The sequence below is a fragment of the Antechinus flavipes genome, chromosome 3, assembly GCF_016432865.1.
Source record: "Antechinus flavipes isolate AdamAnt ecotype Samford, QLD, Australia chromosome 3, AdamAnt_v2, whole genome shotgun sequence".
Taxonomy (NCBI): Eukaryota; Metazoa; Chordata; class Mammalia; order Dasyuromorphia; family Dasyuridae; genus Antechinus; species Antechinus flavipes.
The window spans coordinates 83,825,572-83,851,650 of NC_067400.1; the positions used below are offsets into that span (position 1 = coordinate 83,825,572).

General features: G+C 33.0%; 1 protein-coding gene across 1 annotated transcript in view; it reads left to right on the top strand.

Moving 5' to 3' along the window:
* Window positions 1-26,079, top strand: part of C2CD6 (C2 calcium dependent domain containing 6) — a 128,081-nt gene that overhangs the window by 72,876 nt on the left and 29,126 nt on the right. The window contains exons 10-13 of the mRNA XM_051990521.1: window positions 14,815-14,929; window positions 16,933-17,005; window positions 21,237-21,280; window positions 23,809-24,291. Of these exons, the coding sequence (XP_051846481.1) occupies window positions 14,815-14,929; window positions 16,933-17,005; window positions 21,237-21,280; window positions 23,809-24,291 (715 nt within the window). The remainder of the gene's footprint in view (window positions 1-14,814; window positions 14,930-16,932; window positions 17,006-21,236; window positions 21,281-23,808; window positions 24,292-26,079) is intronic.

The window sequence follows — 26,079 nt, forward strand, 5'->3', positions numbered from 1 at the left end:
TTGAGGACATTGGGGTAATGCTAATTAGGCAATTGAAATTGATTTTTAAAGCCATCTACCCAACTAGTTGTTGTAGTAGAAGTTTTTTCACTGTCTACTTCATACCTAATTTTTTCACTTCCTTAAATAAATTTGGGCATTTGCCTTGTCAAGCTTGTGTAAAAATTAAATTAACAGTGTAATCAACAAAAACACATAAGGAGTTTATTCAGAATCAAATACTTGCATTTTTGAAAAATACACTGTCTTAGGGAGTTTCCATGAAAGGAATTATAAAAAGAGTTTATGTACACTCAGAATGGTGGTAACTATGTAGATAAATAGAACATCACTTCACAAACTACTTATTGCTAGGTGCTTGCTTAGCAAACCACAGCACTAGTTCAGCCCTTTGCTAGTCAACAAAGTCAGGCTACTGACTATATCTCAAACTAGGGTCACCTATAGGGTTATCAGAATAGATGAAGTACAGGAAGAGAGGGTTTGCTGAAATGTCATTGGGGCTATCTCTTTCTGGTAACAGGGCAGTTAGAAACTGCTGGTCACAGCAGAGATTCTAAAAATTTTACCTTGGAGATAGGGGATAATTAGAAATTACTAGTCCAAATAAGATAGGGATCCCAGTTTTCCTAGGATTGATATTTTCCCCCCTTTTTGGTCAGAGAGAACCAAGAATCCTCCCCAGATCAATATTAGGCTTTGGGTCAGGTCTTGTCACTATTGACCCATGACAGTATAAGTAAAACATATGAGAAGGGATGTGTAGGTGTACTCTTTTTTCAAAAAGAAGAGTAAGGTTCACACAAGACGAGGGTGTTCTTGAGAAAGAGAAGATGAATAATATCCTTTAAGTGAAAAGGATCACTAAGGAAGGAAGACATCAAAATTAATCTTGCCATGGAAAGAAACCTCTGAACCAGAATTGCCAAAAGTCAGGTCTTTTCACCAAGGAGTTAAGAAAATTGGAAATGACTGACCTCCAATGTCCATTTAATTGGCACTTTTCATCTTGAATCTCAGATATACTTTGTAGTTTTGGGAAACATCTGCCTTTGGGGCATTCTGGAATAGACAAGTTCTCAGAACTATTACTTCTAGCAGATGTGCTTTTCAGGTTCATGTTACTTGTGGATCCTTAGATGTTCTTTGCTAAAATCTTTCCTCAAACATATTTCTACACAATTTAGTATAATCTCTTAAAAATTCTCTTAAAATATAATAACTAGATTATGTGGTGATAGTTATTTCAAACCTTGTGATGCTGACATTCAACCATATTGGGCCAGCTGGATGGCATAGTGCATATAGAATAGGGTACTGGCCTGACGTCAGGAAGACCTGAGTTCAAATCCAGTCTCAGATGCTTAACGTGTTCTAACTGTGTGACCCTGGGCAAGTCACTTAATCCCAACTGCCTCAAAAAATTGAACTATAAAAAATATTAAATTAGGAGACCATAGTTCTCTTAAAACTTCAGATAATTTCATTTCCTAAATTTGCTAAATTTATCTTTTGCCAAATCCTAAGCCTTATATAAACATTGCCATCAACAGGCTAAAGAATCTTAAGAATACATGAGAATCTGACTTGAAAATGAGTCTTTCTGGTTAAAGATTTAATATTTTCCAAAGTAGTTATATAAGCCAGTTCTGAAAATACTTTTCTAAGTTAGCATTGGTTCCATTATAATTTAACTTTTTATGATATAAGTTAACAAACTGTTAACATTGATATTTATAAGAAATTCAAACTGAAAATTAAAAGCCATACAATTTATACCACAGAAAATATAAAAAACCCTTTTAAATTGCATATACATATTCTTTGATCTTACTGTTATCTCAGAATTTTTATGTAATTTTTTTACTTTACAACTCAATTTAAACTCAGTTATATTACATAGATTGATTCCAATTAATTGATTCATAATTTAGCCTTCCCCCCCCCCACCTTTGGGAAGGCTAAATTCCCCTTAGGTGGAATAGAAACAGATATAGTTCTAATCCTACTTTAAAATGTACTTAGAGCATTTTTAATAAGAAGATGATCTCTAATACAGAAATGAACTCACTTAAAAGTTACCAAGTTAACTTAAACTGTAGCAAAAAGTTTTAGGATGAAATGTATAAATATAGATTAAGTAACCAATTTCAAAACAGTATAGATAAAATAAGTTCTTTTAAAAATAATTAAAACATGTTTGTACTACAGGACATGCTCTATAAACAGGTACTATTTCCACATTAAATAATAAATCTAAATAAAATTGATTTCTACTGAGGTAACAAAATATTCCACAAGTTACTCTTCTCTTAAAAAAAATTTCTTCAAAACAAAAGTGAAGATGTTTTTGATGGAGTCTTAATAATTAATAGAATTTTAAAAAGATTTGGTCTCATAAATTGTCACATCAATTCCCAATTATTTTGATATCATTTTGAAATAATTAAGGACCTTATCTCATATGTAAATGTGTAACAGGCAGATGACAAGCTAAAAAACTCATCTACTTAGTTATTTGGGTATGGAAAGGACTATAATTTCAGAATGAAGAGCTTATATCTTATAACCTACATTTTGTAGTAGTTCAGGTGTGCTCCAGTCTTAAATCCATGAGACAAAGATAAAACATTGTGTTCATATTTTTTACTAACCACCTGCTATGAGTGGTTAGTAAATATTTTCCTGCTATGAGTACAGAAATGTGCCATTAAAAAAGACATAGCTATAGTAAAGTAAAATTGTTCCCCTAATTTGATATTAATTCCAGGTATGATTTACATAGGTAGCCAGTTATAAGGAGAATGTATTAGAGTTAGTTAAGTGGAAAACTTTCCATCTAAGAGGAAATTTCATACTGGGGAAACTGAGTTAGGAGAATCCTATCTCAACCCATTTTCCCAACTTTCCCAATGAGACAGAACTCTGCATGCAATCCATAGATGTCATCCTATCAGTCTACTGATATTATGGATCATTGAATCAGTAGTGTTTTTTGGTGATCATACTTGTAATCAGATTCAAAATAATTTCCATTACAGCCCCATAAACTGTAAACAGCAAGTTTTATTAATCATACTTAATGATGTCTATAAATTACTATCACATTGTTATAACAAATTAGTTTATCAACAAAGATACCAGGACTTTAAAATTTCTAAAGCTGTAAACAAATCCTAATTATCTAATACTTTATTCAAGGGGTATTTGAAATGGGGAAAGGTATAGAGTCATACATAGCAAGCTCTTGCAAAGGATTAGAAAATCCTTTCTGTGCTCAACTTGATGGTCTCAAGAAAATAGAGATTTTACAAGGGCTTTTTCTTTGGACCTTTTCCCACATGGTAATTACCAATATTCCCATTAAAATATTTCATAAGTTTTAATATCATGATGATAATTCTTAATAACTTAGTTAACAATCTCACAACTTTAAAAAAATAATAACCAAATGATTTTAGCTGTAACATTCACTTAAATGGAGGCAAATAGGGAAGTTTATAGTTTCTCAAATTTCAGTACTTCAGAATATTAAAAAAATGCAAGTGCAGCTGTAAAATAACATGTCTTCACACATTTTTCCCCACCTTCTTTTAGCAGTTCAGTTTATAATCTAATAACATCTGGATTATAAAAGAAATTGCTTTCCTGATAACATTTCTTACACAATCATTTTTCAGAATTTACAATACAAAGAAATCTAAAATACAATATCAAGAATTATTACTAATCAGATAACATTAATTTAGTCAAATGCATTCCAAATTATCTTTCTACAGAAAAATATTCATGTGACTTTAATATATGGCTTGAATACATCTAAACAAATTTACTTCGAATTTAATTTCCTTAACATCAGCTGAAACTCTTATTGTAGGTATGTGTTAAGATAGCTTCTTCACATCTAAATATTGTAGCTTTCAGGTTTTAAATATTACAGGATCTTACACAATATCACCGTTAGAGCTGAAATCATGTCAAACAGAAAATCCCCCAAAATTTATCAAATTAAACAATGAAGAAGTTTTTTAATCCATTATTGTAATCCTAGTGAAATAAAATTCACTTAATAGCAGCTTTCCAAACCATTTTTTGAAGAGGGACAGGGTAAATGGACAAAGAACAGAATAAAGAGGAGGGAAATAGTATGCAATAGTAATTGTGAAAAGAAATTTGAAGCAAGGTTCTCAGATGAAAGCATCATTTCTCAAATGTATAGGGAACTGAGTCAAATTTATATAAAAAAGCCATTCCCCAATTGATAATGATCAAAAAATATGAATTATACCCAAAGGCCTATAAAATCATGCATATCTTTTGATCAACAATTCTAATATTAGGCATGAATTCCAAAAGAGATTAAAAAGAGAAAAGGAAAAAGATATAAATAAAAATATATCCGTTCTTTTCTCAGGACAAAGAACTGAAAATTGAGGAAATGCCCATCAGTTGGGAAATGCCTGAATAAATAAGTGTGATTATGATGGAATATTATTATTATTCTGTAAGAAATGATGAACAGGATGCTCTCAGAAACACCTGGGAAGTCTTCCATAAGCTGAAGCAAAGTGAAGTGTATTATGTACAAAGTAATAACAATGTTGTGGGATGATCAGTGGTAAATGACTTAGATATTCTCAGCAATACAATGACCTAAGACCACTCTGAAAGACATATGATGAAAAATGTTATCCATATTTAGGGAAAAAAGCCAGTTTCAATGTTTTATTTTTGAGGGGGGAGTTAGGGGAAAGGAGGAAACTTATTGTTTTCTTTTACAACATGAGTTTATGGAAACTGCTTATATAACTTCACAGGTACCTTCTTAATACGGGTTAGGTGGGGATGAAGGAAGAGAATTTGGAATTCAAAAATTTTGAAAAACAAATGTAAAAATTGTTTTTTATGTAATTGGGTAAAATAAAAATACTAAAGTATAAAACTTTTGAGTTAATTAAAATAACAGTTTTCAGATATTCTTTATCAACCGAGTTTATAGTGCAACAGAATCCAAATTACAAAAGAAGTTATTTTTCTAACTGCATTCATTTAAATTTTGCATTGGCAGCCTTTAGAAAATATCTATAAAACTTTACCAAATCAAATTCACAACTATTATGTTAGTTCTATTTCAATAGAAACTTATAGGTGGAAGTTATTCAGATAATTTCATATTTAAATAAAATCATTTTTGTATCTCTCATCAGAAAGAAAGAAGTTTGAACTTTAGCACATCTAAGCTTCACACAATGTCAGTGAAGAGGCTTCAATTTCTGTCACAGGGAAAATGTTTTAAAGAATTAGGTTAGGTCTTTGTCACCTGTTTGGAATTTTCTTGACCAAGATACTACTGGAATGATTTATCCATTTATGCTCCAGCACTCAGTTTCCTCATCTGTAAAATGGGCTGGAAAAGGAATATTGCAAACCACTCCAGTGTCTTCTACAAGAAAATCCAAACAATGTCACAAAAGAGTTGGATACAGTTGAAATAAATGAACAAGAAGAACAAAGTTAGTTCCTGACAAGGCATAGTCCCTTTTCCTCAAGTAGAAACCTTTGTTTTACACACACGCATGTCTGTGTGTATGTATATATGTATATAGTTTATATACATATGATTTCTAAATGAAGGTTTATATATTTTACATCTTTTAAATAATTAAATCCTTAACCCAAAAGAACACTAATCAGATGAATAGGCTAATTTTAGAAAAGCCTGAAAAGATTTGCATGAATTGATGCTAAGTGAAACAAGCAGAACAGGAAAATATTATACTCGGCAACAAGAAGATTATGTGGTGATCACCTATGATAAACTTGATTCTTCTCAGCAAGTCAGTGAGTGATCCAAGGCCATTCCTATAAACTTTGGATGGGAAATGTCATCTGCATCCAGAGAGAGAACTATGGAAACTGAATATGAATCAATGCATATTATTTTCACAGTTTTTTTTCTTCATTTTTTCCCTATTTTTTTCTCCCAATATGACTTAAGATGGAAATTAGTAAAAATGAATGTACATATATAACCTAAAAAAATTAATTAAAAAAGAATACTAATAAAAAAAAACTAATCAAAAAAATAATGAATTATCAGATCAGTGTGAGATATTATCTTCACCCATAACACAGATTAGTAAATTGAGGCAACTTGGCTTAAGATCATCTCAGTTAACCAATTTTCAAATCATTTATCTTTTCAATTTTGTCTTAATGCCAAATATTATATTAAATTATAAATTATATTTATTTTATATCATTTTATCACATCTTATTAGGAGAGATACATTTCATTTAAAATGAGATCAGAATAAATTCAAGTGCAGAATAAATTACAAATGCAAAATATCAATTTATAATTTTGATTATTTAGTATTATGTTTTATGCAATGGCTATTTCAAGCATTTCATATTATGGAGTCCATTATTTTCAGCCAATCTACTGACAAAAGATTTTAAAAGTGGCATTTTGATGTTAGGTTTTAATCTACCCCAACTATCACATTTAACAGTACATGTTAATTTAGTTCAAATCAGAGTTTTATAATCTCAGAAAAAATCCATTGCTTATCAATTTGCTCATTATCCTTTGTAACTTTTTTCTCTGTGACTTTAGAATCAGGCTGTAATTTTTTTAACTACTACAAAATTTCTCATAACCTTCCCACTTAAAGTCAGACTTCCTCAAAGCTTCTCAATATGTCTAAATCATCTTTTCATTTTATACATCTCTCATGATTTGAAAATCCAAAATTTCCTTATTGCATAATTTCTTTCTCTGAAAATCTCTAAAACCCATTGCTCAGGCTATACAAATTCCCATTGATTGCTTAAATCCTACACTTCAACCATATCCCAGACTGCAGTAAATATTTCCTTTTTATATTAACACATATTGTTAAACTCAATGGCTTATTAAAATCTTTCTCACCCATATAATTTTAATTCAGGTGATCTTTTTCATTAATTTATATGTCATACTATATAATTCTTTCTTTTGGTTTGTTAAAATTCTAGTATTCTTTAAACCCATTCGAAGTTTCTTAGCAATTACTTAAAAAAAAACCCCAACTTTAAACAGCTTATAAAAACTTGTTCTATTCAAATAACAGTTAAGTTCTGGTATATTATTCCGAGAAGTAATACAAAATATTTTCTATTTACTTTCTTAAATTTGTTTCTCTTGTAGAAGTAAGAAATAAGAATTCTTATAATTCAAAAATATAATCTATTATAAAATTGAGTAGGAATTTCAAATAATTCACAGCAAAATTTCAAAATTGATTCCTACTTTAATTTGTAAAATTAAAATATTCATTTAGACTTTTGAATATTTCTCACAAGCTTGCTATTCTCTTATCAGTAAAATGTCCTTTCTCTTCTAGCTATAAAACAATAAATTGGTCTTTCTGGGGATGAAATGCTCTTGTCTTATTTAAAACATTCTGAAGAATGTTAAACACATTCCTCAAACCTCACTACAGTTTAGGAAAGTAAAGAGAAAGGAGGGATCTTCTTGAAAATTTAGTGAACTTCCCAGAATGTTTAGAAAGACACAGAGAGATAGATTTGCTAACAAAGTTTTTCTTTCTAAATTCTTTGTGCAAAACTGCATTCACATACATTCTGAGAGACACCAAATATGGACACAGGAGAACACACAAGCAGATCAAGAGCTATAAGACATAGGACAAACAGGAAGTTTTCAAAGTTATATTATAGTGGCTTCAGAAAACTAGTTTGACTTTAAACATAGATAATATGCCAAAAGAGACACAGAAGCGCATACCAGCAAATTCTTCTTCCTTACCTCTCGCTAGATATTTATGTCCCTGCTAATAGGTCAGATAGGTTTAAACCTATATACATATATAATCTATATCACATTGTTTACCATCTTAGCAAGGAAGAAAAATTGAGACTTAAAATATCGTTTAAAATGAATATTAAAGATTTTCTTTACATGTAATTGGAAAAAAAAAACCTAAAATACTGTTTAAAAGGTAAAAACCCAAACTTCCATTCTTGTAGGCTCTCAGCTGAAACTTATATTGTAAAAGACCATAGAATTAAATCCAATGACATAAAGGACTCTATTCTCAGTTTGGGTTAGTAATTGTTCCCAAAGACCATATTAAGTCATGCATACATATACATAATATATTTAAGGCTCCACAAAGATAGACAAAAGGGTGCAGTTTCCTTAAAAACAATTTAGCATGAGGTCAAATTTTGGGACTTGTATATGTAGGGAGCATTTGGATATGTATGTATGTATATATGTGTTCAATTTTTCTCTTACATTTTTAGATGACAAAGAAAGAGCACAATACATTAGAGATTTTTGATGAAAGACTCCACCTTGTCTAGACATGGTTTCAAATGCAAAATTTTGTTATCCCCTGTCATTCTCACAGGTATCTTTTGCTGCAACCAAATAACCAATGGTCCCATATAATTGGTGGAACTGGTGGCTCTAAATAATCAGTGGCCCCATAGTCACAAAAATCCTTTGAATAAATTCACAGGAAACTCAGTAAAAGTGGAAGTTTTAGAGATCTGAGAGGGGCTTACCAAGGATAGTCTGGGTTCTAGGCCCTGAATAGACACAAATGACTTCCTTTTGCTACCAAACTCATAAGACTGACTCAGGGGGCTATCCACAGATGTCCTCCTTTAGATCTTACTTCTGATGCCTATCATGTCAAACTTGAATAAAAAATAGTAATGTAATAAGTAAAGTAAGACATTTATTCAAGGTCAAAGAATTGCAATTAGGAACAACACACTATCTTACTCAAGAAGGGAAATCCCATGAAGGGAGTTATAAATAGAAGTTGTAAACACTTAGAAGTGGAGTGGCCAAATGGTTAAGTGGAACAGCAATTCACAAGTTATTTATTGAAAGGTGGTATCACTTTCCCAGAAAAAAAAAAAAAAAACAGAAGTGGTTCAGGCCTCTTCTAACCAACAGAGACAGGCCACTGATTGTCCCTCAAGTTGTGGGCTTATCAGAGTAGCTGACCACAAGAAGGGAGGGATTGCAGAAGTGTCGTCGGAGCTAGCTCTGACTGAGAACAGGGACAGTTAGAAAACTGCGGTCACAACAGAGATTCCTAGCAGTTTATCTTGAGGATAAGGGATATATGAACAGGCAGGGATCCCTAGGTACTTCAGCAAAAGCTGAATGTATTCAGGATCAAAGGATGGAAACATTGAAATGTACAGAAAAAGATTTTCATATGCAAAATTCCTGCTGACTCTAGCCATTCATCTATAAAGATTTCCAAAGAATTAAGAAGTGGAACTGAAAAAAATAAAAGCGATCCTCTTAAAATCCTTAAAAGTAGAGTGATTTGTTGAGGTAAAGAGCTTTGGAAGCTGGGAGAATTGTTGAGTAATGGAGGCAATACTTCTATTTTCTATCCAGAGGTAAACTGAGAGACACTAATCTTAAACTAGGAGTTTGTTGCCCTAGCTGGAAGAAAATTAGTATTCCAGCATAAAGAGAACTCGGTGCCATTTAGCCAAACCAGTGCCTGAATATGGAAGACTTCAGTTATTTATCTGAGAGCAAACTTAAGGCATTCAGCAGATCAACCTATTCAGAAAAAATGGTCATTAGAAAGTGCCTAGGGCCAGTCAGCCTAGACACAATTAGGAGGCAGCTAAGTAGCTTGCAAACAAGCCCATGCAAGGGCAGGTGCCACTGAGCCTGATGAAGAGCAGTGGTTAGTCCATTACCACCAAGCTCTGTTGGGATGTCATAGGTGACCTACCATTCTGTCATTGGGAGTCACCTTCACCACATATGTCTCTTCTGCATGGGCCTCCTTCCTTTCCACTGATCACACCCACTCTTCTTCTCCTAAGATTCTTTGTGTTTTATGGGAGTTGCTTTGTAACTTCTCTCCTTGTTGTGCTATTTGAGTAAATGTCTTTGCTAAAGAACTGACCATTAAGAGGAAGCATTTTAGTGGGAGATTGTGAGCTAATGTTAGGAGAATTGTTGTTTGTTCTTTGTTCTCAAAGAAGATCAATGACATCAGGAGGCTGATGTCTTGACCTGCAAGTAAGTTGAATTTAAATGAGCCAGGACTGTGCAGAGTCATCAACTTCATATACTCCTCCAGAATCATCAAAGTACAATGAGAAAAAATAGGTCAGGAGGAGTAGCAATGGCCCCAGATGCAATGGGGAACCTTGATCCTCTTAAGCTAAGGTTTTTCCCAGGTTTCAGTTTGTCTGCGGCAACACCTATTCAGTGATTAAAGGTGAAGTAAGAATGAGACAAAAGATGTCCTAGTTTGCCTTCTCAAAAGAATCAGTCCTGAAAGACTCAGTTTCTGACCAGAAGAGAATTTGCTGTTTACATTCATTTTAGTCATGACAACTCAAACAATGAGCAAGTAAGGCTTTTGCAGAGATCTATTATTGGCCAATCAGTGAGAATCAGAGTGATTTGGATTTAAAAATATAGTCAGGTTGCTCCATTTGAATCCAAATGGACTTTAACCTGGTTTTTCAGAATTATATTTTAAGAAATCATAAATGAAAACTACATGAGATAAAAGAATTGTCAGGAGAAGGGAATAGGGTGAGGGAAAAAAGAGAGAAGAAGCACTGCCCTAGTAATGAGAAGTTCTTAGGAGTTATAAGTATCATTTTCCCATGTAGGAATATAAACAATTTAATCTTAATTGATTTCCTTATGATTTCTCTCTCATGTTTAAGTTTTTTGTTTGAATGTCACATTTTCTATTTAGCTCTAGACTTTTTTCACTAGGAATGCTTGTAAGTCCTCTATTTCATTAAATATCCATTTTCCCCAAAAACATTATACTCTCCTTTTGCTGGGTAGGTTATTCTTGGTTGTAATCTAAACTTTTTTGCCTCTTAGAATATAACATTCTAAGCCTTCCACTCTTTTAACATGAAAACTGCTAAATCCAATGTGATGCTGATGTCAAAATATTTGATTTTGATGAATTTCAGGTTCTGAAAGGTATGTTGCACAGAGAAACTAAAGAACTGATCCCTGAAGCAGGCAGGGAGAAGGCTCTGATAGAGATCAGTTTAGTTCCCTAGTGGGAGGTCATCCAGCCTGAAATCCATGTTACAACAAATCCCTGAGACTCACCCTCTGGAGAGGTCTTGAGCAGTCTCACTTTGCCATGCCCTGTCAGAAATTCCGGTCATGTTCCTGAGGATGAATTTTTCCTGTAAAATCTATTTATGGGTCATCCCATGGCTGCTGCCCTCCTTTCGGTCAATCTGCCTTATAGTGTCTTTCTCCTTATTGTCCCCCCATTTCATACCTAATTCACTCTGCTTCCCAACCCCGCTTCTCCTCCCTATAGCTAACTCACTCTTTTAGGATGCTAGGACTCTTTCAGGATTTAACCTGCCAACTAAGGGCATGCCCCAATCTCATGAGTTGCTCCCTTTCTACTGGGTAATTGTAAATTCCACTGAGGAGCTTGTCTTTCATGTGCTTTCTCAATCTATTTCATATTCACCATCCCTGATGTCTAATGTATCCCTTCATTTTGTCTGTAACCTATTCCCCTAAATGAATTTACCTTTTGCCAAAAAAAAAAAAAAATGGCCATTGTGAATTCTTCACATGACCAAACTCCGACTTTTGTTGCCCACCATCATCTGGTGTCTATATCAACTACATTATATTTATGCTCTCTGTTTTAACCTGTACATATCTTAAGGTGTTATTTTATTCAGTATTTTTTTCTGCTTCTTTTACCAGGCTATTGATTCTCTTTTCATAATTGTCTTGTACCACGTTCATTTCTTTTCCCATTTTTCCTTCTACCTCTTCTATTTGATTTTTTAAAACCTTAAGCCCTTCCAAGAATTTTTGTTGGGTTTGTGTTCTATTCACATTTTTTTCTTTAGAATTTTGTTTGTATCTGTTTTGATGCAATTTTCTTCTGCAATTGTGTCTTTATCTTTCCTGTCATCAAAGTAGTTTTTAATGTTCGTTTTTGTTGTTGTTGTTGTTGGTTCATTTTTCCAGCCTATTTCTTGACATTTTACTTGATGTTAAAGTTGGGCTCTACTCCCAGGGTAAGGAGAGGGGGGTCACTGTTCCAAGCTTCAGCTTTTTTGTGTGCTTCTATTTTTAGAGCTAGTTCTGGAAGCCTCTTAGTTTTCAGTGCTTCCAAGATGGTACTATCCCAAGAGAGATGTGGTCACTGCTCTTCAGGCCTGTTGCTCTGCAAGTGTGCAAGGCACTGCAGCTGCAATTGTGGGCGCTTGTCTTAGCCCTGGAATTATGACTAGGTCCCTTGATCCCTTGTGAGAGACTGCAAGCACTCTTCTTTGTGTTGGAACTATAACCAGGAATCTTGTTCCCCTGTGACTACAAGCACTTATTCTTCTCTTTGTTATGGAATTACAACCCAGAATTGTGCATGGGGACCGCAACAGGGTCCTGTACCTTATAATAACCTTATAATAAGGGTCTCTTATAATCTCTTTCTGATCAGTTGTTTTGATTGTTCTAAACCCTCTTAACTTCTATGGCCTGAGAGCTCTCAAAGCTGCTTCAGCCACTCTCACAGCCATCTCCAAGGCTTGCTCCTGATGTTGCCATATGTGTTTCAAGATGCTACAGACTGGCCTTAAGCCCAGTATTTTAGATCCCTCCTGCCATCTAAGTTGCTTTTGGGCTGAAAAAATGTCTGTCTTCTACTTATTTTTGTCTCCTTCATGCCAAAAAAATTTTATTTGATTTGAGGTATTAAATTTGTTTAGAGAGGAATGTTGGAAGAGTTCAGTTGAGTTGTTGCTATGTTGGCTCCTTTTCTCAATATATATATAATTTAAGAAAACATCCTGAGTAATTACCAGTGGTCCTGATTTTTGTCTTGCCACTGGACTTTGATGACTTTGGAAGAATGGTGGCTTAACTTTGTGCAAGTCTTTTTCACTTAAATCCAATTCACACACAAGTCAAGATATTATCATGTGATGTAACTAGTCCTCTTCAAAAATGAAGGATAAATTACAACAATTTACAAAGAAGAGAGAAAGCAATGATGTTGAGATCAGAAATCAGTTTCCTATAGCACCAAGATGTAAGTCAGGGTGGAGCATGCAAAGTCTTGTACAAAGTTCAAATAGAAGAGAAATTCCTTAAGTAGAAGAAATGGTTAGGTCTTCCATACATTCTTGTTTACAGAAGACATTGTGTTGATTTAAGTAAGACAAATAATGCTGCTGTCTCTTTAGTGAGATTCCAAACCATTAAAAAAAAGTTACAATCTATGTAGGAAAAACTATGGTTCTTTCCAAGAAAGGAAGTAGGAAATTGGGTTGTCTCTTCATAGAGAGGGAATACTGAACTACAATTAAATCTACATATTTAAATTGTCAAGGGGAAGTAAATTTTAGGTTCAAAACACACTCCTAATTGTTATTAGGGAATAAGGAAGAGCCCAAGCTATATATCCAAGGCTTCAAATAGTATGCTTCAATCCACTTTGTCTCCATAATTATATCTTTGGATAGTTTAGTTTAAACTAATTTTAATTTAAAAACATAAAATTCAATTTTGAGAAACTTGTAGGGAAATGAGTGTGCTTGAACTGTGATATTTTTGGAAAGTAATTTGGTAACAAAAATAGGGATTATAAAATCTGGTCATAGGATTTGGTCAAATAATCTCTAAGATATTTCATAAGCATGTTTATTCAAAGAAGAAACACATCTGTCTGAAAATACTCACAAGAGCTTTATTTGTAATAGAAAAAATCAGGAAATAAGCCAGTATGAAAAGTTATCTAAAAGTAAGTGATCTTTGGTCTCTTTTCAGCTTTATGACTATAATTGAGAATTGCCAAATTGCATCATATTAAAGTATTAAAGGTGGGGTTTGTACAAAAAAAATAGCAAATATGAAAAACACAAAGATTTCTATAAAGTGACTCAGATTAAAAAAAGCAAAATGAAGATAAAGTGCAACCTGTGTTCCCTGGTTATTCACCAGTTATTGTAAAGGGTGTGCTTAAATAGGGCTTACAATTTGTATCCATCCTATGATTCCTCACTTAGTGAAAGATTCCCAGCCCCATTCCATAAGCAACAAGTAAGGAGGGGATCCACAGTGTACAAGATCAGAACACTTTAGTAAAGCAATGTTGACATAAAAATCTTATTGGACTTTGTAGGGCTAGTTGATCAGTTGTGTATTGTGTTTGTTTAAGGATAGATGTACAAACTCTTCTCTAAATTGATTTGGTTGAGATGTAGGATTTCTTACAACTTCTATATATCCTAATTAGTGTGACTAGGAAATCTGAAGGATTTACAATGATAGCCAATTCTCTAAACCCAGTATAAAGACCTCCCTTAATCTGTAACATTTCTCAAGTTGTAAAAATGTAAAATTACAGTAGAAATATGGGGCTTTCCTAGTACTAACAATATGCCAAAAGTCTAGGAGCATACATGGTCACATTCTGTCCATTTGTGAGAAAGGCACAAGATCTTCATCATAAGGCCGAGAAATTAAAATTCTTCCCGAGGATTGAGCCCTGCTGCATAAATAAGGTATAGTCATTTAGGGTTCATACCCTTCCCACTGACTTTCATAGGCTCCTGTGATGTGCTTACATAACCTGCTTTATTCCATTTCATTTAACCTAAACTGTCTGAGAACCCTACAATCCTATAAAAATAATGAATTTTCCCTTTTTATAACCAGCATAGCTTATGTCTCTAATTAGAATCCTTTATATGAATGCCCTTACCAATATATTAAATATATAATCAACTAATTCCTTTCACTAGGCTTGACAGAATGAAGAAAGAATACAGAAATTTGAAAACATGGGAAGAAAAATCTAAATATTTAGATCAAATTCTTCGCATGAAAACAGAAACAAAAGGATCTCCTGATTCCAAGGTAACTAAAAGGGATATATTGGACTTTATGTTTCAGATTATAATTTAACATGATTTTTATATTTTTATATCGTGTTTTCTTTGTGTTTTTTCCATTCTGAATAATTTAGCATTCAATAAATGGCTTATTGATATTCAAGGCTAAAAATGTACAACCCGGACAATCTGCATTGAGAAAATTCTGAAAGGATACTTAATTTGCCTTTTTAAAAAAAATCTAAAACCCCATTCTGGGGGAGGCATACGAGATTGTGCCTCTTTCTTTCTTTCTTTCTTTCTTTAAATAATTATAAGTTTTTATTGACAGAAACCATGCCAGGGTAATTTTTTACAACATTATCCCTTGCACTCACTTCTATTCCAATTTTTCCCCTCCCTCCCTCTACCCTCTCCCCCAGATGGCAAGCAGCCCTATATATGTTAAATATGTCACAGTATATCCTAGATACAATATATGTGTACAGAACTGAACAGTTCTCTTGTTGCACAAGAAGAATTGGATTCAGAAGGTAAAAACAGCCTGGGAAGAAAAATGAAAATGCAAACAGTTTACATTCATTTCCCATGGATAGTTTATCTCTCAGACTTGTGGAGGAGAAAGAAATTTGAGACCAAAGATGAACTAGAGACCATTACTGATCACAAAATAGAAAATTTTGATTACTTCAAATTAAAAAGCCTTTGTACAAACAAAACTAATGCAAACAAGATTAGAAGGGAAGCAACAAACTGGAAAAACATCTTCACAGTTAAAGGTTCTGATAAAGGCCTCATTTCCAAAATACATAGCGTGTACTTAATGAATCAATGACAAGAAATACAAGATCTATGCTTGTTAGAATCAGTGAGCCACTTGGCTTACTGTTAGAAAAAATGTGGAAAGGTCTTACTACTTCATTTGCCCACATCTTTAAAAATTTATCTATGCAGAGTTTCACCAAAGCTAATCTATTTCTGAAGACTGTCTTATTTTCCTGGCTCTTTAAGCTGGTCTTCAGTGATCCTAGCTCCCTGAGTTAGCTGCTTACAACTGGCACAGTGGTGTAGTGAGTAAATCTCAAAAAGAGGAGAAAGGGAAACCTTTTTCTGGAGAAAACAATATTTAGTGAAATTCAAGAAATAATCATTTCAAATATATCCTTATTTGATCCTCACAACAATGCTGTAAGGATATTGCTATTATTATCCCATCATAAGAGATGAGGAAACAAACTCAGAAATGTTGTTCCTTGTCCAGAATTGCATAGCTAGTAAATATTTGAAGTGGGATTGAACTTATTAGTTGCCTTTTTAAGTAGACACTATGTACTGGATGCTAGGGATCCAATAATAAAAATAAAATGATTCCTGCCCTTAAGGAGAGAGGAAATAATGCAAATAAAAAGGTAAATATAAAATGGATACAAAGTGAATGAAAAGTTATTTATGAAAGGTAGTCACTAAAAGTTGAGAGATCAAGATAGATTTTCTGTTAGAAATGTTATTTGAGCCGAATTTTGAAAGAAATTAGAGACTTTGTGAAATGGGAAGTGAGTAGAGAGTACATTGTAGGCATGGGACCTAGAATCTGCAAAGAAAGGTGTGAAGATGAGAGAGGGAATAAGTGGTATCTATCCATTTAGCTCCCAACTTCTTTATCATCCTCTCATGTCTTTAAGCCATCTATCTATTCTCTAATTTCTGTTCACAATAGTAATAACTAGCACTTATATATAGTTTTAGGAGTTACATAGTATTTTCATTACAACAATCTTGTGATTAATCTGGTTCACACAATGCCAGGATAACCTCTTCTTGGGACAACTCTTAACAGACAGAACTTCCCTTGAAACAATGCTGCTTCTCACATTATTTCTGGTATCTCTCTTTTTGCCTCCTATTAATACTCCAGAGAAAAATATACATTACCATGATGAAGAAAATATGAAGACAAAGTTTTTTAAATCCATTTATTAACAAGATTTCCCATTTTCTTTAATATGTTTTGCTTTTCTTTGCTTCTAGGATCCTGAAGACAAAGATGACCTACAAGAAATAGATGAAAATCCATTCCCAGAAAATTTATTTCAAACACCAGGTCGAGAAACTCATTTGATTCTTTACAGTTTATTAGTAATATAGTTTATATAAAGATAGAAGTCTGAGAAAAAGAAAACTAATGCTTTCTTTAATTGTATTTTCATGTTTAAGTTAGGAGATTAATTACATTTACTGTTCTAGTTTTGTAAAGAACCCCTTCTTATTTGTAAAATTACAGAAAAAATACTACCATGAATGAGTTTTAGACTATAAGCTCTATTGGAAAATGCCTTCAAGGGACAAGAAATAAAATTTAGAAATTTGAACTCTAGGCCATAAAGAATTGTGTGTTTTATAGGTTGTTGTTCTTTGGTCCACCATTGAAGTAATATTTTACTTCAACAAAAAGTTTAGTAGACATTTTTTAAATGCCTGCTATGTGAAGCATTGTGCCAAATTCTGAGGATGATGAGATACAACAATTTTTAAAATTATGTAGTTTTTGGCCTTAAGGAGCTTTTAATTTAATTGGAGTGATCTGATATGTAGCCAGAAGAGCATTATAAAATATAAAACAGGAGAAATACAGAAGTTGTACTATGAAAATCGGGAGAGAACAATCATGACGTACAGATATCAGTCAAAACTTTATGAAGGACGTGATACTTGAACTTGGTCTTGAAGCAAAGAAAGGATGTTAATACAAAAAGAAAGATAGAAAATGTTTTCCTCCCATAACATACATCCTGTACAAAAGCATGGGTACAAATTCTTGCCCCATTTTTCTGTTAAAATTTTTTTCTCTTTTGCTGCTGGGGAAGATTGAGAATTGTCCAGTTTGGTTGGATCATTGATAAAGATAAATACTATTTAAATAAGGCTGAAAAGGGAAATTGGTCCCAGAATGGGGATAGTATAAAAAACCAAGTAAAAGAGTTTAGTTGTTATTGTTTAAGCAGGCAATAGGATACCAATAAAGAATTATGAGTGGAAGAGTTAGCTAATGAGACTTATGTATCTTAACAGTTAATATAATAGCTATGTGAATATTGATTAGAGAGGATAAAAAGATGATCTTTTATTAAAGACCTATTAAAACAGTGCAAGAAAAAAATGAGGAGTCATGATTAGAAAGCAAAGAACAGATGCATTTTGGAGATTGGATGAATGGGAAATAATTGTGTCACTATCATAGTGGACATTGTTGCAGTAAATTTGTTAGGAATTGGCAATTATTTTAATCTTTTAATGATCCTATTTTTTCTCTCAAATCCATGAATTGTGATACTAATAGTCACAAAAGTAGATATGAAGCAGATGGGAAAATGATATGATTCAAACATGATAAAGTATCATGATCTATTTTCTTCATTGATGGCAGTGAAGCTGTGTATTGGACTAACTATTCTGGAAAGTAATTTAGACCTATATCCTAAAAGTCACCAAACTATGCATACCATTTGATTACTAGGTCTGTACTTAAAGTTTAAAAAAAACCCATGGGTAGAGAATAATTCATAATATTTCTTTTTGTAGTACCAAAAATTTGAAAAATAAGGGGATGTCCATTCAGTTAAGCGATGCCCAAATAAATTATGATATATTAATATAATTATTGTATTGTTAAATTTTTCAAAGAAATCTGGGAAGGTACATGAACTGATACAAAATAAAAGTGAGCTGAACCATATATAAAAAAGATTTATATAGCAACATTATAAAGAAAAACAACTTTGAAAGACTTAAATAGTTATTATTATGTAGCAACAACTATGAATCCAGACAAATGAAAATGCTATTCACCTCCTGATAAATAATGGATTCAAGATGCAAAATTAGACATAATATAGGAATTCATTTGAGTATGTATATTTGTTACAAGGACTTTGTTTTTCTTTTTCCCTCATGATAGTGGGTAGGATGGTGAGAAAAAATAGAAGCAGTGATGTAAAAAAAAAGAGCAAGAAAAGAATGTCATTGAGGCAGTTGTCTTTTTTTTAATGTAAAGATAAGAACAGAAGGAAAAGAAAAACAAAACATAGCTAAGCAAGACAACTTTGAAAACTACTTTAAAAGAAAATCATTTTTTTTAACAATAGAGGTTAAGCAATGCTCTTTTTGTTTTATCCTGTGGAGTTATTTGGTATTTATTAATGTCAAAAAAAGGATAATTTTCCTACTGCATATCAGTGGAATGATAAGGAAAAAATGACACTTAAAAACATAAGTCTAGCAAAGTGTCAGCACCTGAATAAAGACAACACAATTTTAAAGATAAAGTGACTTCTTTCTCATCGCTGTAAAATCTTTATGAGAATATGTATTTATTTTCTCAACATATATTTGCAGAAAATATGAGAAAGGAATAGGCAAGTTATATAGTAGACACATCAGGCACATAGCAATTTGTTTGAAAAATATCTGGGAGTTTTAGTGGACTTCAAAGATCATCATAATTAAAGAATTTGATGTGGTTGCTTCCTGGCTTCCCTACCCCCAAATGCTATGAGATGATAGTTCTTTTCTACCTTTATCAGACCCCTTCTAGAGTATTGTGTTCAGTTCTGGAAGTCTCAGTTTATGAAGAATCTAGATAAACTGGAAAGCCTGCAGAAGAAAGACATCTGTGTATGGTGCAGAGACATAGTTTAGTTGAGTTTGGATTGAAGGAACTGATTATGTAGAACTTGGTGAGAAGACTAAGAAAGGATAGATTAGCTATTTTCAAATATTTGAAGGATTAGCATGTAAGAGTAGTAAGTATTAGATTTATTCTGCTTGCTCCCAAAGGGCAGAACCAAGAGTAATGAGTTGAATTTTCAAAGAGACAAATTTAGGTTTGATTTCAGAAAAAAGTAAAAAAACAAAACTTGTTAATTCCACTTCTTGGATATCCCTTTGGTTATACACTAAAAAGTTTCTGGGATCTTTGCCAGATCTTTCTATCTTTAAAAGTTTTTATCTTCTTAACAGTTTTCAAAGTTAAAGCAGCTTTAAGGATAGCCCTTTCCCCCTGAATTACTCAAAGTTGTATCCGTTTTTAAAAGTCTTTCTCTTGTTTTTCAAAATAATGTTTTCTTTGTTGCGATACTGATACTTTTATTCTTGTTCCTTAATTTTTTATGTCATATTTTAACCTTATTTTGTTCTTTTCTTATTTTTTGGAGAAAAATTGTGTGAAATTCTAATTAGCTCTCTTGCACACGTGATATCTTTCTTGACATCTTGTAAGTCATTATCATATTGTCATAATATTGAAACTTAACAAAGATATATTTGAGTAAACTCAGTATTATATTTTTCTTTTTTGTGTCTTCTGAATTGTGAATCTGATCCTGGTTTTCACTATTTGGAGGAATATTTTCATGTAATTTGATGAGATAAAATATTCATTTTTATTCCAAAATTGGGAGTTTTATAATTATACAAGTTTTTTTAATTTTAAGTTTTTCTTTCCTCCCCTCCCTAAACTTTTACTTCTATTAGTTAAAATTTTTTTTAGTTGAGTAATTTGCTGGGATATTGTCCTTGGTTTTCACTAATCTTTCTGACATTCTGTACTCAAGTTTAAAAAGGGAACATTTTTAAAAAGTTAATTTCATTGCTGTACTGTTGATTGCCATGTTTCTTCTCTTGTTAAAGAGATCAAATGTCTGTTGACTGAGAGAGTTTTGGGCATTTTTGGTATTCTGTTTGGGCAATTGTTTTATATCCCATTCTATTAAAAAAGTAGTTAATAAATGATAATAGAACATAGCCATCTCTGAGTTGAATTGATTTTTTTCCCTAGTTCCATCTGCTAGCTCAACTGTCTTACTCTCTGCTGGCAGGATCAAAAAATAATACATCATGTAAAATCAATAATCAACTAAGTATCTTCTGTGTTTCAAGCACTGCTCTTAAGTTTTGATTATACAAAAAAAAAGCAGAAAACAGCCTCTCAATCTTTCATTCAGATTAAATGCAAGTGATGTACAAACAAGATATGTAGAGGTTAAAATACAGATATTTAACATAAGGGGAACTTGGAAAGGCTTCTTATGAACAATGATCTTGTAGATGAGATATAGATGAGAAGCCAGGAGGCAGAGAGGAAGAGGTAATAGTGAAAATGTCTGATAGTGGGAGATGAAGTTATGAGGATATAAAGATATGAGGAATAGCAAGGAAGTCAGGGTTATTATAGATCATATACAATATGTATGATAAAAGATTTTAAATATGTTTTCAGCATATTTGTAATCTATATTATTGACAATTGTAGAATAAAATATTTCTTTTCTCAGCAGATGTTTTATTTAAAAAGCAGGAAGTTGAACCTCTTCCATCTCAGGTAAAGGGGTACATGCCCTGATAAAAGTCAAGTATATTTAAAAAAAAAAAAGAATAAAATGTGTATGGATAGAAAGGGGTAAATATCAAAAAAGGTATCATCAATCTTTTATGCAGTGAATACATTGATTTTTTAGTGAAAACATATATGTAATTAAATGTGTTACAATGGTATCCTAAAACAGTTTAGAGTAAGACTTGCATTTTCAAATGGTAGAAAGAAGAGGAATAACTCATGTGTGCAATCGATTCCAAAGTGGGATTCTCAGGATAAGCCACTAAGGACCCTTATGAAATCCTTTTCAAACACACATCTGGGGTTCTGAAGAGTAACCTGGAAATTCTAACTCAATCCTTTTCTATGTTATTTTTTTTTTTGTAGACCCTATTATAATAGCAACTTAAGCAGTTTCCAGATACTTTTGTTACAGGGCTGAAGGCAGGAATGAACTTAGGTTTCCCAAATGTTGGGCATTCCCAAATATGTGTGTAAATGAATATTAAAAACAACACATTCCATTCATGAGAAGTTTTAACTACTATAACCACAAATCGTGCATTTTATAGAGTTGTGTATATTTATATGATTTTGACCAAGTCAAATGTAATTCTCATTTTTCTTTGTATAAAATATCTTCTGTCAATAGGTGGTACTGATCTTTAAGCAGAAGAGAGTAGATCTGGAAGGATAGATGCTAAAAGAAATTTTTTTTTAAATGAAGTTATATATAACTATAATAGGCAAGATCACTAGATCATTGTGTCTTTGAAAGAGCAACTTCCAAAAATAAGGTTTTATATCTTGAAAAACTAGATTTTCAAACAGAGATAGGAGACAGAGAAACAGAAGAGATAAAAAAAAAATTAGGGGAGAAAGGAGAAATTATTAATAAATGTACTCTTAAGTGACTAAGGAAATGAAGGGACAAATAGAAAGCTTAAAGGTAGGTTCAGACTCCTACTTTAACTACCATGAGGCAAACAAATTGTATCATATAAATAAAATTTATTTTTACATATCTCTGTAGAAAGTCTGCATTGGTATATTCTATTATATTTTAATTTAAAAAATTTTTTAAACAGAATTTCAAATTTAAAAATTAATAAAAATGCAGCCTATTTGTTTTCTAGAATAAAAAATCTTGAATTAAAAATCTTTTATGTGGCATCCACTGAATTACAATTTTGCAATTCTTGATCATTGGGAAAGTTAAGATTTGAAATCAGATCATTAAAAAGATAAGAGAAGTAGTTCAGAAATAATTGCAAAAGTCTTCCTAAGTACATTTAATAGAAAATAGCATGTCACATAACTAATCGATTTCTTGGCTTCTTCCTCACCAAAAGTTTTCATTAAAATTTATTGGAGGATTTATCCCATAAAAACAATATTCTAATTTTATAATGAAAATCAACAGAAATATAGGTTATTTGTCAAAAATTTCACTTAATAGTTAAGCCTATTAAACTATATTTCACAAAGTAAGATATTCCCCTTATCTGAGAAAGACTTTAAAAAAATTAATTTTTAACTTTCGGAGAATTATGTTCCATTTGTTATTTGATTATTCAAAAGTGGAATAAGATTTCTCTATTGAAATAATTTATGCATAGTGATTCGATTCTCAGGCCAGTCATAAAAATCTATTTTAATCCATGATGTACTGTATTTCATTAACCTAATTTCATTAACCTCAAGAAATGCTCCAAATTGGGAGCCAGGAGCATAATTGTACTCCTCACCCACTTCTACAGGGACCTCTTATGTCATGGCCTCTGCCACACTCCCCACCCAGTCCTCTTTCCCTCAGCTAAAGAACATAGCCAGGGACAAGGACTCCTCATTATGGGGATGAGACCTGGGGGAAGGGTTTGGGAGTAAGAGGAGGCATGAAAAGGATTCTGGGGGTGAAAAGTATTAAGGGAGTTTGGGGGCAAGTGACTGTAGGGGCTTGGGCCCACCCCACTAGTGAGTGTCATCACCCAAATTCCTAGGCCAACTTGCCACCACCATTTTCCTTTTCTTCCCAGACTTGTCCACTTCCTTTTCTATAGCCAACAGCTTTTGCTTCCAACCAGGGTGACTCTTATTCCCAGGTCCAACTATAGAACAAAACAATCTCCCTGATTGTCCCTTGAAGCCAAGTACACAATCTTTTGGAGGGTTTTTTAAAAAAGGTTTTTAATTACTAGTAAGGTTAGGGAAATGAGACTGAAAGGCTCTACCTTAGCTTTTCCCCCAAGTCCCATATTTCTTTTCATTTAGTTTCTCTAAGGAAAGACTGCAGAGCTTCACAAAAATGCAAAGAGCTGCTAATATTTATATAGTGCTTTCAGAGATGCAAAGCACTAATGTATATAATGTATATATACATACATATATATTATATATATATATATTCTCTTTTGTTGTTTTGTGCATAAGACACAGAAGCAAGAATTATATTAGATTAAAAGTAAAACCAATATTATTTTTGATATTTGTTAGTTACCAGTGAGTATTAAGTAGTTTCACTCAATTCTTCCTAGTTGCCTGTCAATACACCTGAAGTTAAGAGCCCTCCACTGGTAGAAAAGGAAGCGGAGCCTTCAGATTCATCTTTGATTATTCAAGAAGATGCTGAAACCAAAAATGAAAGCCTTGAAAGCCTTCCTCTCGAGGAAAGTATCCCTTTATCTCCTGTTTCATTAAAAGAGAAAGATATTTCTGTAGAATCTATAAATGGAAGAGATGATGAGCTAGTACTTGAAAACATTGAACCTGAAGAAGAAATGGCAGAAAAAGAAATCTCAGATTCAGCTTCACTAGTAGTGGAGCCAAAACAGAGCCAAACAGACTCAGAAAAAACGGACTTAATTCAATCAGAAACAAAGTTGAAAAGTATCATTTTAAGCCCGGATAGAAAAAAGAAAAGCATAGATGAATCTGCTGCAGACCCAATGAGGCAAGAAAGCAAAAGGAGCTCAGAATTTCTTCAGGATCTAAAAGAAGACAGTGAATCAAGCACAAAGGTATCTGTGTTCACATTAATAAGATTTAGATTTAAGAAACCAAAATGAAATTAGGATTTCTGGTGGTCAGGGAGTTAAATGATAAGGTCTAATGGCAGGTTTGGGGTTCAGGGAACCAAATGGAGATGTTTAGCTCCCCTGCAACCCCTTGGGATTCGGTGCAAGGGTAGGGAGTTTTGGGGACTCCTCCTGGCGGTGCAAAAGTTCTCTGTAAAAGAATTTACAGACCTGAAAACCTAGATTGATAAAAGAGGTTTATTATGGGGATTGAAAGTAAGATTACAGTCTGGTTAGGGAAATAGGTGAGGGGATGGCACTGGAAAGAGTGTTCCAATGGACAAAGGCCCTTGGCGTGCTAAGCATAGGGCTGGCATGTTTGGAACCTCTGCAAAGAGAGGATTTTTAGTTTGGGTCTTTTTTATAATGAGAGATTTAGCTAAAGGGGGCCCGTGAGTGGAGTCCCAAGTTGGCTCCTCACTGGGTTTCAGCTTGAGCTAGAATTTGAATGGAATTCAATGAGTTTTAGGACTGAGCCAATCCCACCCAGATAACAAAAATGAAACTGTCCTTCAGGGCAGGGTCCCTCACTGAGGCAGAGTTGAAGGAGATTTTCTCCTTTAAGGATTTTCAGAGTTTTTGGATTCCCTCTTCATTCCCCCCCAAGCAGTCAAAACTTAAATTCATTTAAGGGAAAAAGGACTTGGAGCAGGATCCCTTATTGAGGTAGAATTGAAGGAGATTTTCTCCTTAAGGATTTTCAGAGTTTCAGGGTCCCCTCTTAAACATTAGTATTGCACATCTATTTAACAGAAACAAAAATTTACTAAAACAATTACAAAAACAAACTCTTCAATCATAAAGTAAAGCATTTATATTTTCTAAAGCATATATTCTTCAGTCTCTCACATTCTGATCCTACTTCCAGTCCTACTAAAGTTAGTTAAAACAATGGCAAAGTGATTTATTTCTAGCATATGTGAAAATAATGTTTCTTGCAAAATTGTAAATTCAACTAAATTTCAGGAAAACTGAGAGGAATAGTTATGGATGTGTAGAGAAGCTTAGAAATGAGGTGTTTTAAAACCAGTTTTCTTATAAGTGCTATTTTTTGGGGAAGCACTTACGTTTTCTGTATTTTACATGGGTTTAAGGTTATAATTTAAAATGAAAATGAGTATGAATAAGACTGTAGATCTGAACTAATATAGCACCTACCTCAAAATGGCAAATATATTGCTTACTCATTTTCATGTATAAGAAAAAAAAAAAAACACCTTACCAAGAACCTCATTGACTTTCTAAGGAATGGAGGAAAGTTTTTTTTTTTTTTTTTTTTTTTTTTTTTTTACATTTTTGCAAGAATGGACACCCAGGCTAATAGGCACACTTTTGAAACCTCAAAGGCAGTACTTTATTTCCTATCCTAAAGCACAAGTCCCTCCCCTAATTCCTTATTAATTAGATGTTATAGAAGTTACAGAATGTCAATCTTCACCCCTCATTACATAGCCAATCACAGCCCCCAAGGAGCTTAATATTCTTTTTTTTCCCCCTGAGGCAATTGGGGTTAAGTGACTTGCCCAGGGTCACACAGCTAGGAAATGTTAAGTGTCTGTGGCCAGATTTGAACTCAGGTTTTAATGACTTCAGGGCTGGTGCTCTATCCACTAAGGCAGCTAGCTGCCCTCAAGGAGCTTACATTCTTAAGGAGAAAAATAAAGGGGCAAAGTCCAAAGGTTACTTTTTCAAATCTAAGACCCCTAACCCTGATTATAAAACCCTTTGAGG